The 13223-nt window shown below is 44.1% G+C and overlaps 1 protein-coding gene across 1 annotated transcript in view; it reads right to left on the bottom strand.

Annotated features, from left to right (window-relative positions):
• The window catches only part of PLCB1 (phospholipase C beta 1), a 659574-nt gene that overhangs the window by 217816 nt on the left and 428535 nt on the right, over positions 1 to 13223 (bottom strand). The window contains exons 5-7 of the mRNA XM_077812057.1: positions 12380 to 12459; positions 4044 to 4097; positions 2970 to 3045 (exon numbers count right to left, since the gene is read on the bottom strand). Coding sequence (XP_077668183.1) covers positions 2970 to 3045; positions 4044 to 4097; positions 12380 to 12459 — 210 coding nt within the window. The remainder of the gene's footprint in view (positions 1 to 2969; positions 3046 to 4043; positions 4098 to 12379; positions 12460 to 13223) is intronic.

Here is a 13223-nt window from a genome sequence, read left to right on the forward strand (position 1 = left end):
GGTTTGAGCAGGGGGCTGGACTGAGGTCCCTTCCAACCCTATGATTCTATGAACTTTTAGGCAGTCTCCTAAGGTGGAGGCTATGACTACACTACAGCTTATGTTGGCAGGGGCATGAATAAAGCATCTCCCCCAGTGACATAAGTTACATTGACATAAGCGCCTGTGTGGACAGCAGGAGAGCTTTTCCCACTGACATAGCTGCTGCCGCTCTTGGGAGCTGGACTAGTAAAGCTGATGGAAGAGCTCTCTCCCGTTGGCAATGTGAGAGGGCTTGCATTGGTGCAGCTGCACTGCTGTAAGCTCTCCAGTGTAGCCATAGCCTAAGTTACATGCCAGGGGCCATATCAGCTCCTGACACAACCTAGAATCAGGATGGTGCAAAAGTGGCTTAAACCCACCTAAGCCCCTTTCCCCCCCAGGGCTGCAGGGTTTTTTGGCTGTGCCTTAGGGGCTGTTACAGTCTCTTAGAAGTGCAGCACAAAATCACACTCTCACTTTGGAAAAATCTCAGCCCATGAGTCCTCCGCTTCCCTAATGTATCTCGTAAATATCCTTTCTACGCAGCTTGGAGAGACATCTTTGGAGGTTTAGAAAATATATACAAGCACACTCATCTAGTGTTCTGGGTGCCCCGTCAACCTTTGTAAAAAATATACTAAATGAACAAATTCCACTTTTCCAAGGAGGATTGCATGCTATTCACATACATCAATGAGAGACAGTATCCTGTATTAGTTTCAACTTTACCTTGTTCTAGTCTAAACTTTATGTCTAGAGGACACAAGATGGGTGAAAATATCACAGAAATTGGAAGCTGAGAGCCCAGAATTCTGCTTGTTTAAATAAATGGGAACACAGGTGAAAGAGCAGAAGTCAAAACAGTCGAATTTCCCCTTAACTCCGTGGGATTTGCTCTTTCCTGGAGGATTTGGTCATGGAACAGTGTTTCTTTTAAAAGATTTTATTTCCAGGATAATCAACTGAGTTTTCCTTACTGCATGTAACACATCATTTTTTGTCCTGAACAAAAAGATCTACCTTATACTATGAATAATTGTCCAACTAGTGTCCCGGCAAAAAATATACAGCAATCTCTAGATAAAATTGACTATTGACTCAAATAAACAACAGAAGGAGCTTGTGGTTTCCTTCAAGCATTGTAACAATGTTTATGTTTCTTTCAATGAGAGTTAAGAAATCATTTTTATCCTTATTACCACTCAGTAAACGGATACATTAAATCAAATGAGTTAAAAAGCATGCCTCGGAGATTCTTGAATATCTCATCTTAAATGCTAACTGCACTGCCAATTAAATGAAAAGCAATCCTGGAAACAAACCTCAAACATATTTCTTTTTTTAAGAAACAAATGAGAAGGTAGAAAACCAATCACATATCTGCTGTGTGTGGTAAAGTATACGGTGCATTATTTTCACAATCAGTTTAGATTTCCATAATCTTTACATACGTTTTGCAAATATTTACATAAATTGCTTGCAAAAAGCTCCCAAAGCCTCTTTCCATCTTTTTAGATCCATTTTCCCCTAGATTTCTGAAACATCTGAGGGTCTGATTGAACCGGGGAAGATGAGATCTTTGACGATTGGCTTGTGGAGTTTTGCCCTGTTGCTGTTCTGGGGCACCAGATTTTCCCTTCCCGCAGGAATCAGCTGTGGAACCAGGTCCCAAAGACAGTCTGGGTGCTCACAAGAAGTCTGGGCCTTCTGCAGGCCAGCTCTGTGCTTCTGCAGCAGACCTGTCTCCATTGAAGCTAGGCTGCTAGAGACTACCTTGGTGGTAGCTGTTCCTGGCATCCCTCTGTTAAAGTGGGGTCTCTTCAACAGTGAAGAGACTACAGGCTTACCTTCACTGCAGAGTGAGCTGGAGTTATCCACACCTGAGCTAACTCCTCTTTAGTTATCCTAGCTCAAGTGAGAACAAATCACAAAGCAAACACCACTGGAGATGCACAAAGTGTTTGAATCTGCAGCACACAATGAGTGCATTTACACCTGGGTGGGAAACCATTTCCCCATCCTTTGAGAGTTACTGAGATTTTGGATTTTTGCCTCCATTCCGAAACGGGATGAAAAATTAAAATCTCAAAAATTTCCATCAACTGATCATCTAAAAAATTGAAAGGCTTTGATCATTTCAAAATGTTTCATTGAGATTTTGACTTTTTAAACAAAATAACATTTTTAGTATACATTAACTAACATTTTGAATAAATTAAAAACCTAAACTTTTCATTTTGAAAACATCAAAATGGGATGTTTCACACTGCTTTTTCAAACTGTTTTCAAATTGGGAGATCTGTCCATATCAACCCTTTCTTGTGAACAGCTTCAGTTTTAACACATTGGTTTCTGACGTAACAATGCTTCGTCAGAAAATTCCCAACGACCTCTAGCTGTATTAGCAGTGCAGAATGATTGTATTAGCAGTGCAGAGTAGCTGTGTCCATAGTAGCTAAGTGTTAGCTGTACTCAAGATTTTACCCATGTTCCCAGGCTCACTAGCTCAAGTTTAAAGCACCACTTAACTTGACCTGGAGATTAAGTGTGTGGGCGGGAGTCATGTTCTGTGCAATGCTCCAATTATAACTTGAGCTAACACTGCAGTGAAAATGAGTCCTGAAAGTCTGTAATAGAGTCAGTGACTGTGTTATAGTCTCATGGCATCTCCACAAAGTATGGCACACAATCCTGTACCCTTCCCTCCAGCTCACTTACACTTCCTTCAGTTCCCTTCCCAACTCCTCAGCAAAGATACTCAGACTTGCAGAGAGCCATCTCTGGAATCCAGGGGTATCTTCTGTGCAGGAGAGGAAGAGCCACTGGCTGAGGGCCTGTTTGTTGGGCAGGTCTCAAGGGGCATGATCAGCCCCTGAGAAAACACTGCTGGAATCAGCTATGATTTGGTAACACTTCAGAGCAGGCCAAGAAAATATCTGAATGCTTACCCTGGCAGATGGAAGGCTACAAGCTTCTAAGGCAGTCTCTACTCGCTTTCTGTCAGCGGAAAACAAGCGGTATATGCTGCAAAATGGAAATAAACAAGCAGGGATTTGTTCAAAGGCACATCACACTTTTCTGTATTATATGGATACAAGCTGTGCATGGCTAACGGACTGCACAGCAAAGTGACTTTTTGGGAAAACTTGTGCATTCATCCTTTGTTTCATAGCTAGATCTTGAAAACAGAAACACTTTCACAAAAAAGAAAAAGAAATCAAAATATTCCAATCAGATAAACACTTAACATTGGAGGCAGGGAGTTGACAGGGAAAGTAGTCATAGAAGGGACAGAAAGGGTGAGGACAGAAAGAGCCCTGAAAGGGGAGATCAGTTTCTTTCACCTCTAGGTCACTGGTTCAAATCCAGCCCAGAATGGTAGTTATCAACACTTATTACTATTTTTTGGTGCTTAGTGGCATATATTAAATAATTTGGGTGATGTCAGCCCATTTCCCAGCATTCCCACCAAAAAAGCCATCATCACAATGGGTATCTAGCATAGTTATAATGGCTCCCAATACCTGTAGCATTTGAGCACATCATAATCTTTAATATATTATCATCACAACAACCCTGAGGTAGGGAAGTGCTATTACCCCCATTTTACAGATGGGGAACTGAGGTGCAGACAGTCTAGGTGACTTGCTCAAAATCACACAGGCAATCTAGGATGAAGAAAGGACTTGAACCTAGGTTCCGAACCAGTGGACCATCCTTCCCTTTTGGTATTTTAACCGAGTGGTCTTAGCATCAGATACAGAAGTGCAACCTCCATAGACTTCACCCACAGCCCATGAAGACAGAGCGGGTTCCTGCCCCCCAAAAGTGGTCTGGTTAGCATGGGGTGGCGCACACTGACACAGCAGTGAGGAAGCAGCTCGCACTGCCAGCGGGGCTATATGCATGCTGCGTGGATAAACAGATTTCAGTCAAAGGGGTGACAGTCCAGCACCATTCCAAAGATTAAAATCACACTCAAAAGTCTGAAAGATCCGATTTAAGAACAAAGGAGGAATTACCTCTTCAGAGGAATACGTCCTTCTGGAGTGACTTGCAGCTTCAGTTTTGTGTAACTGTAGAGAAAAAAAACACGGGGAATGTCTTTTTCTTTTTAAAAGCTTTTCAAAGACTCTTACAGCTCAACCCTATTGTTTCTATCAGTCTGCGAGTTTTACTCGCTCATTTTGTACTGTCTGAAAATCTTGCAGGACATCATTAACAAACATCACTGGTGAGTGAGAAACGTTGCCTGCCTTCATATGGAGCAATGCAAAAATCAGCAGTACACATGAATACAAAACAAAACCCACAACACTGACATCGAAAAACTCAGAATCAGAGGTTCTCTCTGCATTGGAGCTGGAACATGTCATTCCCAGCTCAAGGAGATGTGCCCATGCTACCTCTGATCAAGCTGGTGTGGTGTAGCCATGCTAGTGGGCAGGGCTAGTCATCTTAAGTACGTGTTTAGGGTTTTAGATGGGATAATATTTGGGGTAGCTAGCCGCTGTGGCTACATTCAGCAAGCTAGCTCTGACCAAGCTAACATGGGTATGGTCTCCGCGATACAACATCTAGATCCAGAGATGACAAACTGTTAGATTAGGAATGGAATGGCCGAACAGATCAGCTAAGATTCCTGCTAAGCGAGGGTTGCTCCCTACTGCTTTGTTGAGTCCATGTTTAAGTAATGGACCCTTCCATCACCTCCTTTGGAAAACTATTCTACAGCCTGATGGCTTTCTCTGCTAGGAAAATTTGCCTGATAGCCAGTCTAAATTTTCCTTTGCTTAATTGCATCTTGTTACTCCTAATTATAACCCCCTTTAAGCACCCTAGAAATAATTCCTTCCTTGAGGCAAATTGTGGGCCTGGTACAGAGCTAGCCCATCCCAGGGAGAGGGGAAGGAGAGAATATGCCTCAGGAGGTACAACTTCTAGCTCACTGACGCACAGGGATACTGAGTAAGCAGCCCCATTCCTGGAGATGGTGCAGCCTGCTCCCTATGCTGTGCCAGTCCCTCTCCACGGGCTAGTAGGGGGCACACTCTCTGCCGAGTGCAGGGATTGTAACTGTCCCTGGCCCACCCCACTGCACACCCGTAGAAGAACTAGAGATAACGTGGCCCTTGGTCTTCATATCACTAGTCAGACGAAAACAAGTCAAACCACAGCCAATTAAACATCCTGGCAGCAGTGAGAGCGTGAAATCCCCTCTAGCCAACATAAGCCGGCTCAAAGACTTAGAATCAATGTGCTAAAGAAGTCTGACTATCAGTCTGGCCACTTCACTCGTGTCAGCCTGAAAGCCTTGTGTGATGATCAAATGGGTTAAAGTCTCACTAGTACTTTTCTGGTGGACAAATCTATTAACTATCTACCAAAGGTGCCTACATACAGGCAACTAAGTGCACTATGTGGACTGACCTCTTAGAGTGTATTTATATCCCAACCCTCACAGCTTTACCCATGCCATGCCTGTCGGAACATCGGGATAAGAATACATTTCTTTTTTTTCCAAGCTATGCACATCCTCACTCACACAAACAGGGTCTGATCCAAAGCCTGAGGAAATCAATGGGAGTCATTCCATTGACTCTAGCGGGCATTAGATCAGACCTTCCTTGGGACTTGCCCAGCTGAGTGAGGGCTACTTGCATAAGGATCTATCTACCGCATCAGCCCTTTGTCTGAAAATAGCAGAGCTTCTGGGGTAAGCTTTTTGGTTTAGGGTTTTTTGTTTGTTTTGTAACATAAAGAATATAATTAACATCCCCACCCACCCTCTTCTAGGTTTGGCATTTGCAAGATCAGAACATTAGCAGCACTGTCAAAAACAGAGCAAGTTCTAATACTCTAGCCTGTGTAATAACGGTGAGGTGTTTTCACAAATCCTTGCCTTTAGAGATATACCAAAGCAGCCAGACTTCCTGTGCTACACAGTACTGCCAAACCCAAACGTTACAAGATCATGTGACTGGCTTAAAATCACAAGCATTTTAAAAATATGCATACATTTGGGGTTCTTTTTCATTGTCTTCTGCTTTTGCAGCTTTACGGGATCCTGAGTTCACATTTATGAGCTTTCCTGTGAAACCAAGATCATAGAATCATAGAATATCAGGGTTGGAAGGGACCTCAGGAGGTCATCTAGTCCAACCCCCTGCTCAAAGCAGGACCAATCCCCAATTAAATCATCCCAGCCAGGGCTTTGTCAAGCCTGACCTTAAAAACTTCTAAGGAAGGAGATTCTACCACCTCCCTAGGTAACGCATTCCAGTGTTTCACCACCCTCCTAGTGAAAAAGTTTTTCCTAATATCCAATCTAAACCTCCCCCACTGCAACTTGAGACCATTACTCCTTGTCCTGTCCTCTTCTACCACTGAGAATAGTCTAGAACCATCCTCTCTGGAACCACCTCTCAGGTAGTTGAAAGCAGCTATCAAATCCCCCCTCATTCTTCTCTTCTGCAGACTAAACAATCCCCCTTCCCTCAGCCTGCCCTCATAAGTCATGTGTTCCAGACCCCTAATCATTTTTGTTGCCCTTCGCTGGACTCTCTCCAATTTATCCACATCCTTCTTGTAGTGTGGGGCCCAAAACTGGACACAGTACTCCAGATGAGGCCTCACCAATGTTGAATAGAGGGGGACGATTACGTCCCTCGATCTGCTCGCTATGCCCCTACTTATACATCCCAAAATGCCATTGGCCTTCTTGGCAACAAGGGCACACTGCTGACTCATATCCAGCTTCTCGTCCACTGTCACCCCTAGGTCCTTTTCCGCAGAACTGCTGCCTAGCCATTCGGTCCCTAGTCTGTAGCGGTGCATTGGGTTCTTCTGTCCTAAGTGCAGGACCCTGCACTTGTCCTTGTTGAACCTCATCAGATTTCTTTTGGCCCAATCCTCCAATTTGTCTAGGTCCCTCTGTATCCTATCCTGCCCTCCAGCATATCTACCACTCCTCCCAGTTTAGTATCATCCGCAAATTTGCTGAGAGTGCAATCCACACCATCCTCCAGATCATTTATGAAGATATTGAACAAAACCGGCCCCAGGACTGACCCCTGGGGCACTCCACTTGTCACCGGCTGCCAACTAGACATGGAGCCATTGATCACTACCCGTTGAGCCCGACAATCTAGCCAACTTTCTACCCACCTTTATTGCATTCATCCAGCCCATACTTCTTTAACTTGCTGACAAGAATACTGTGGGAGACCGTGTCAAAAGCTTTGCTAAAGTCAAGAAACAATACATCCACTGCTTTCCCTTCATCCACAGAACCAGTAATCTCATCACAGAAGGTGATTAGATTAGTCAGGCATGACCTTCCCTTGGTGAATCCATGCTGACTGTTCCTGATCACTTTCCTCTCATGTAAGTGCTTCAGGATTGATTCTTTGAGGACCTGCTGCATGATTTTTCCGGGGACTGAGGTGAGGCTGACTGGCCTGTAGTTCCCAGGATCCTCCTTCTTCCCTTTTTTAAAGATTGGCACTACATTAGCCTTTTTCCAGTCATCTGGGACTTCCCCCGTTCACTACGAGTTTTCAAAGATAATGGCCAATGGCTCTGCAATCACAGCCGCCAATTCCTTTAGCACTCTCGGATGCAACTCGTCCGGCCCCATGGACTTGTGCACGTCCAGCTTTTCTAAATAGTCCCTAACCACCACTTTCTCCACAGAGGGCTGGCCATCTACTCCCCATGCTGTGATGCCCACCGCAGCAGTCTGGGAGCTGACCTTGTTAGTGAAGACAGAGGCAAAAAAGCATTGAGTACATGAGCTTTTTCCACATCCTCTGTCACTAGGTTGCCTCCCTCATTCAGTAAGGGGCCCACACTTTCCTTGGCTTTCTTCTTGTTGCCAACATACCTGAAGAAACCCTTCTTGTTACTCTTGACATCTCTTGCTAGCTGCAGCTCCAGGTGCGATTTGGCCCTCCTGATTTCATTCCTACATGCCCGAGCAATATTTTTATACTCTTCCCTGGTCATATGTCCAACCTTCCACTTCTTGTAAGCTTCTTTTTTATGTTTAAGATCTGCTAGGATTTCACCGTTAAACCAAGCTGGTCGCCTGCTATTTACTATTCTTTCGACACATCGGGATGGTTTGTCCCTGTAACCTCAACAGGGATTCCTTGAAATACAGCCATCTCTCCTGGACTCCTTTCCCCTTCATGTTAGTCCCCCAGGGGATCCTACCCATCCATTCCCTGAGGGAGTCGAAGTCTGCTTTCCTGAAGTCCAGGGTCCGTATCCTGCTGCTTACCTTTCTTCCCTGTGTCAGGATCCTGAACTCGACCATCTCATGGTCACTGCCTCCCAAATTCCCATCCACTTTTGCTTCCCCCACTAATTCTTCCCAGTTTGTGAGCAGCAGGTCAAGAAAAGCTCCCCCCCTAGTTGGCTCCTCTAGCACTTGCACCAGGAAATTGTCCCCTACGTTTTCCAAAAACTTCCTGGATTGTCTATGCACCGCTGTATTGCTCTCCCAGCAGATATCAGGAAAATTAAAGTCACCCATGAGAACCATAGCTAGAAACTCACACTTTAGTTCAATGAAAGCTGAGATTCTCAGCTGTGTTCTTTATGTAAAGCTTCAACTGTTGTGATGGTATCACAAGAATGAACAACACTGGTGTTATAACAATTCTGACCAATCCTGATCGGGATTCCTTCCCCCAGGACTTCTCGGTATGTTTTATGGAACACCCGAGTACACACCATTTTACCTTGTTCTATAGCCACAATTCTTCCCTCCTCGAAGGTCTGGAGGTTATTCCTGCTCCATTACTGGCTAGAAGGGCTGCTACTGAGAGATATTACCACCCTCAGAAGCTAAACATGCTACTTCAGTAGCTCACTGCTGGCTCTGAGAATGATAGATCCAGGACTTGAAACCAATCCCAGGTCTCCATGTCAGCCCTGGTTAAGCCTTTGCTATGTATTCCAGTAATAAAGGCAAAATTGTACTGCACAATTACAGTATAACAAAGACAACAGAGATTTAAATCCTAGGTGCCTGTTTTGTACACCACAGTCTAACCCTATTTTTCCTCATGTGACCTGATCACAGGAAACCTGTTCAGTCATTTTATTAATACACCCTGGACATTATGAAAGTTTGGATGCCAAAGGGAGGAAAATGCCTCTATAATTCAGCTCTACTGCAATCATTTTTAAATTGGATGACATGATTCTAATAGGACTATGATCACCACTTTATGCAGGACTGGCATTATAATAGGTGGGAAATGTTTAATCTTCAAAGTCAAAGATACCTTGAGTAACTCTGATTTGGCATCTGTGCTTAAGGGTCCTGGAAATCCTGCAGCACCTAAGTGAGCTATTAAATGGTGAAAAAATAAAAGGCATGGAGATACCATGCTTGCCTGCTATTCTACACATCTTAGAGTTGTAGCAATTTGTGTGCCCTTGTACATACACACACATGCTGTGCTTCCCCTAGAGGCAGTGCATCTCTGCTCTGTCCCCAACACAGGGTTGTGTCTACCATGCGCAATACAGTCTAGTGTTAGTAGTTTATGAGCTAAGAGCTGAAAGAGGAGGTTACTCACCAGTCACTGGAGGTTCTTTGAGATGTGTGGTCCCTAACTGTATTCCACTGTGGGTTACGCATGCACACCATTAGCCTGGAGTTGAAGAATTTAGAAATAGTGTCTGCTGGTTTATGCATGCGCCCTGACTCGCCTTGTGCTTCCGTCCAAGGGGATAAAGGGCAGGGGCAGGCCAGCCATGTCTCCAGTTCCTTCTCCACCATGAATCTGACAGATTGGAAGCAGAGTGGAAGGAGGGCGGGAAGTGGAATACAGATAGAGACCACACAACTCAAGGAACTTCCCATTACAGGTAAGTCACGTCGTCTTCCTCTTCCTGCCGTGCCAAAGGAGTTATCCACTGCCGAGTCCTGCACCAAGGCGTAGTGTGTTGTGAACGTGTGGACAGAACTCCACATGGCTGCTCTACATACATCTATCAGAGGTACATCTTGAAGGGATGCCACAGTCGTTGTTTGAGCTCTAGTGGAATGAGCCCGTACCCCCACGTGGGGAGAGGTTGATTTTACAGCTGTTAGCAGAGTTTAATGTAGCCAGAAATCCATTTGGAGATTCTCCGGGTGGAGATGGTGTGTCCTCTGATTCTCTCTGCTACCTCAGTAAATGGTCTAGGGGACTTCCTGATTGTTTTTGTTCTCTGCAGGTAAATGGCCAAAGTCTGTCGGACGTCGAGGGAATTGAGTCTATGTTCTTCTGTGGATGTGTGCGGTTTCGGGAAGAAAACAGGTAGGTAAATGGATTGGTTAATATGAAATGGGGAGACCACCTTTGGTAAAAATTTCAGGTATAAGCATAAAGAGACCTTATCCCTGTGGAATACTGTAAATAGCGGGTCTGCCCGCATAGCTCCAAGTTCACCGACCCTTCTCGCCAAAGTGATATCAACAAGGAAGGTGACCTTCGTGAATGCCAAAAGAAATCTTGAATTGTTTCTTTCCAGGGCACACAGCAGGGCAGACGCCACGGTGTCGTTATTAGACTCACAGCTCATGAAATACTGCAAGATCAGCTGAATTGTATTCATAATGCTGATCACAAGACTGGAGAGCAGTGCAGGATCCATGTTTTCAGGCAGAGATGGCAGGCACACAGTTGACAGGGGCTGTTCAAAAGTGGTACGAAATGAAGTCAGAAGCCCACGGAATGATAGGACCGAAAGAACTGCATAATGGGATAGTGAGCCTGCCCCCATGGTGAACGGTGATCTATTCCCGTATCTCCCAGGGGAAGAGGGTGGTGAGTTGCACTGTCGGATAGCTACCCATGATGCAATGCTCTATCTGTCAAAGCAAGAGCACCCACTGTGGATGTGCTCTGCAGACACAAGAAGCGTTGTGTGGCATGCACAACCAATGTAATTAAAGCAACATATAACTGTCAATGTAACTTGTCTTAACTCTGTAGTGTAGACAAGGCCTTACTGCTCAAACTTCTCAGGTATGCCTGGGGAAAGTTTGACACATATTGCACCCAGCTGCGATGTGAGATTCTCCCAGGCAGGAGAGGCAGTGTTGGTAGTTGTCGCTGACTGAGAAGGATTGCAGGAGGAGGTGCAGAGTTTGAAGACCAGAGTTCTGGGCATAGTTCGGTACCTGAATGGAGCATGGGGGAAGGCCCCCCAAATTCTACTCTATTCTAAACTGGTAAACTACTAAAACTAGGAAAATAAGTAGAACTATTAAAGCTATGACTAAAACCGATAGACATATGTACAATTAAAAGTATTAGAGCTGCGTCAGAGATGAGGACCCTGGAGGATCCAACCCAGACCATGAGGCAGTGAGAAGGAACTGAAGACGCAGTCAGTCCGTACCGCCCTTTATCACCTTAGATGGAAGCATGAGGTGAGTCAGGGCACATGCACAGACCAACGGACACCACTTTCAAATTCTCCAACTCCGGGTGCATGATGCGAATGCATAACCCACAATGGAATACAATAGGGACCATCTCTCAAAGAAGACTCAAGTGTCATGTTCTGAGCCCCACAAATAGCAACCATTTAGATAAATGAATCAAGCGATGCTCTGGGGTTAGCTCTGGAAAACAGAGTGTCGCTTGCTTTATCCTGTTATAAAGAGAACTGCATTCAAAGTATGACGTTCTCAGCACTGTCACTTAAACAAAACTATCTCTGTCTGTGCGTTCATCATCCACATGACACCTGGTAATCTTGGATTTATTCAACTATGTTTCTTTGATTTGCAAAATGCCTGCTATTTTTATGAACTTCTCATAAACACCCTCTGTACTTTGTCCTACAACACTCAGAATCAATGTATTGTGTGCCAATGAATCTAGATGAACAGATTCACAGTTTCTCTCTACTGAGTACCGAGACCCGAGGGATCAGCCGGAGGAAAATGGAAATCTTGTACTTCTCATTCTTTGACTAATAATAGATAGCACAGAAAAAAAACAGAGAAGTGGGTCAGTCTGAAATTCATTGTTTTTAACCCTGAGCAGCAGTGCCAAGACCTGACGTCACTCTCTGTGTGTGTAGCAGGAAGAATGCAATGGCATTCAAAAGTATATTCCAGCCACGTCTCCTAGGTAATAGTTTGTGAAAGGAATCATATTTCCCTGATTTTTTTTTTTTTAGATATCAGTTTTTTGAACTCAGTGAGAGAGGAAAATCCATGTTTATAGAACTGACAAGCCAACAAAGTATAAACAATAGATGGTAAGAAGGCTGACAAAAGAAAAAGGAAAATGACTCAGAACAAGGAGCAACACCCTTGGCAATAAATATTACTGCTACTTACGCTTTTTCCAGAAATGCATCCCTTGACATGTTGTGTGCCAGCAGGTTTGTTGCCAAACTGAAAACTTTGTCCGTCCATTCCTAGGGAGATATAAATTACAGTTGATGTAGCCCAGATGCAGCCTCTCAAAGGTGCTTGTTTAGACCCTTATTTTCATGATGGCAAATAGTTTCAACATGAGTATTATTAACAGAAAATGTTTCATAAAAGTCTGAACCATGCGTTTCCCAGCACAGCTTAAGTTCTAGACTAAGGTACTGTCTTTTTCATTATGCATAAATCAAAACTTTGACACCTGTGTGTTTCAAAAGAGATTTCAAATATTGTCAGATAGGGCCTGATGCAAACCCCACTGCAGTCAATGGCAGTCTTTTCGCTGACTTCAATGGACTGTGAATCAGGCCCACAAAAAAATACCTATGACCGTGTGATGGCCACCATCTTGGTGGATACATCACTACAAACCAATGAAGTACAGGAAAGTAACATAGTTAGGCAACAATACTGCACTTCCCCCTTAAGGGGTATATGGTCAAAACGTATATGTAAGTATAGATTTTGTATGGACTACTATGCATTGACCTGAGAAATATGCAAAAGAAACCACAGCATCAGGGAAATACTGAAGTGGCTTGATTATCTGAATATCCTGGGGGAGAGGAGAGGAGAATGAATGTTCAGTTAATAGTTTCCAGTAAGAATACTTTTACTGCAATTAACTGATGTTGACAGACAGCATTTTGTTTTGGATAGACACAAGCATGTGGATACTGTGGATTCAGTCAGATTAATAGTTCCATCGAAGTCACAATCATGTGGTTAATTAAAATTTTGCATGCTCTGG

Source organism: Eretmochelys imbricata, chromosome 3 (genome assembly GCF_965152235.1).
Source record: "Eretmochelys imbricata isolate rEreImb1 chromosome 3, rEreImb1.hap1, whole genome shotgun sequence".
NCBI lineage: Eukaryota > Metazoa > Chordata > Testudines > Cheloniidae > Eretmochelys > Eretmochelys imbricata.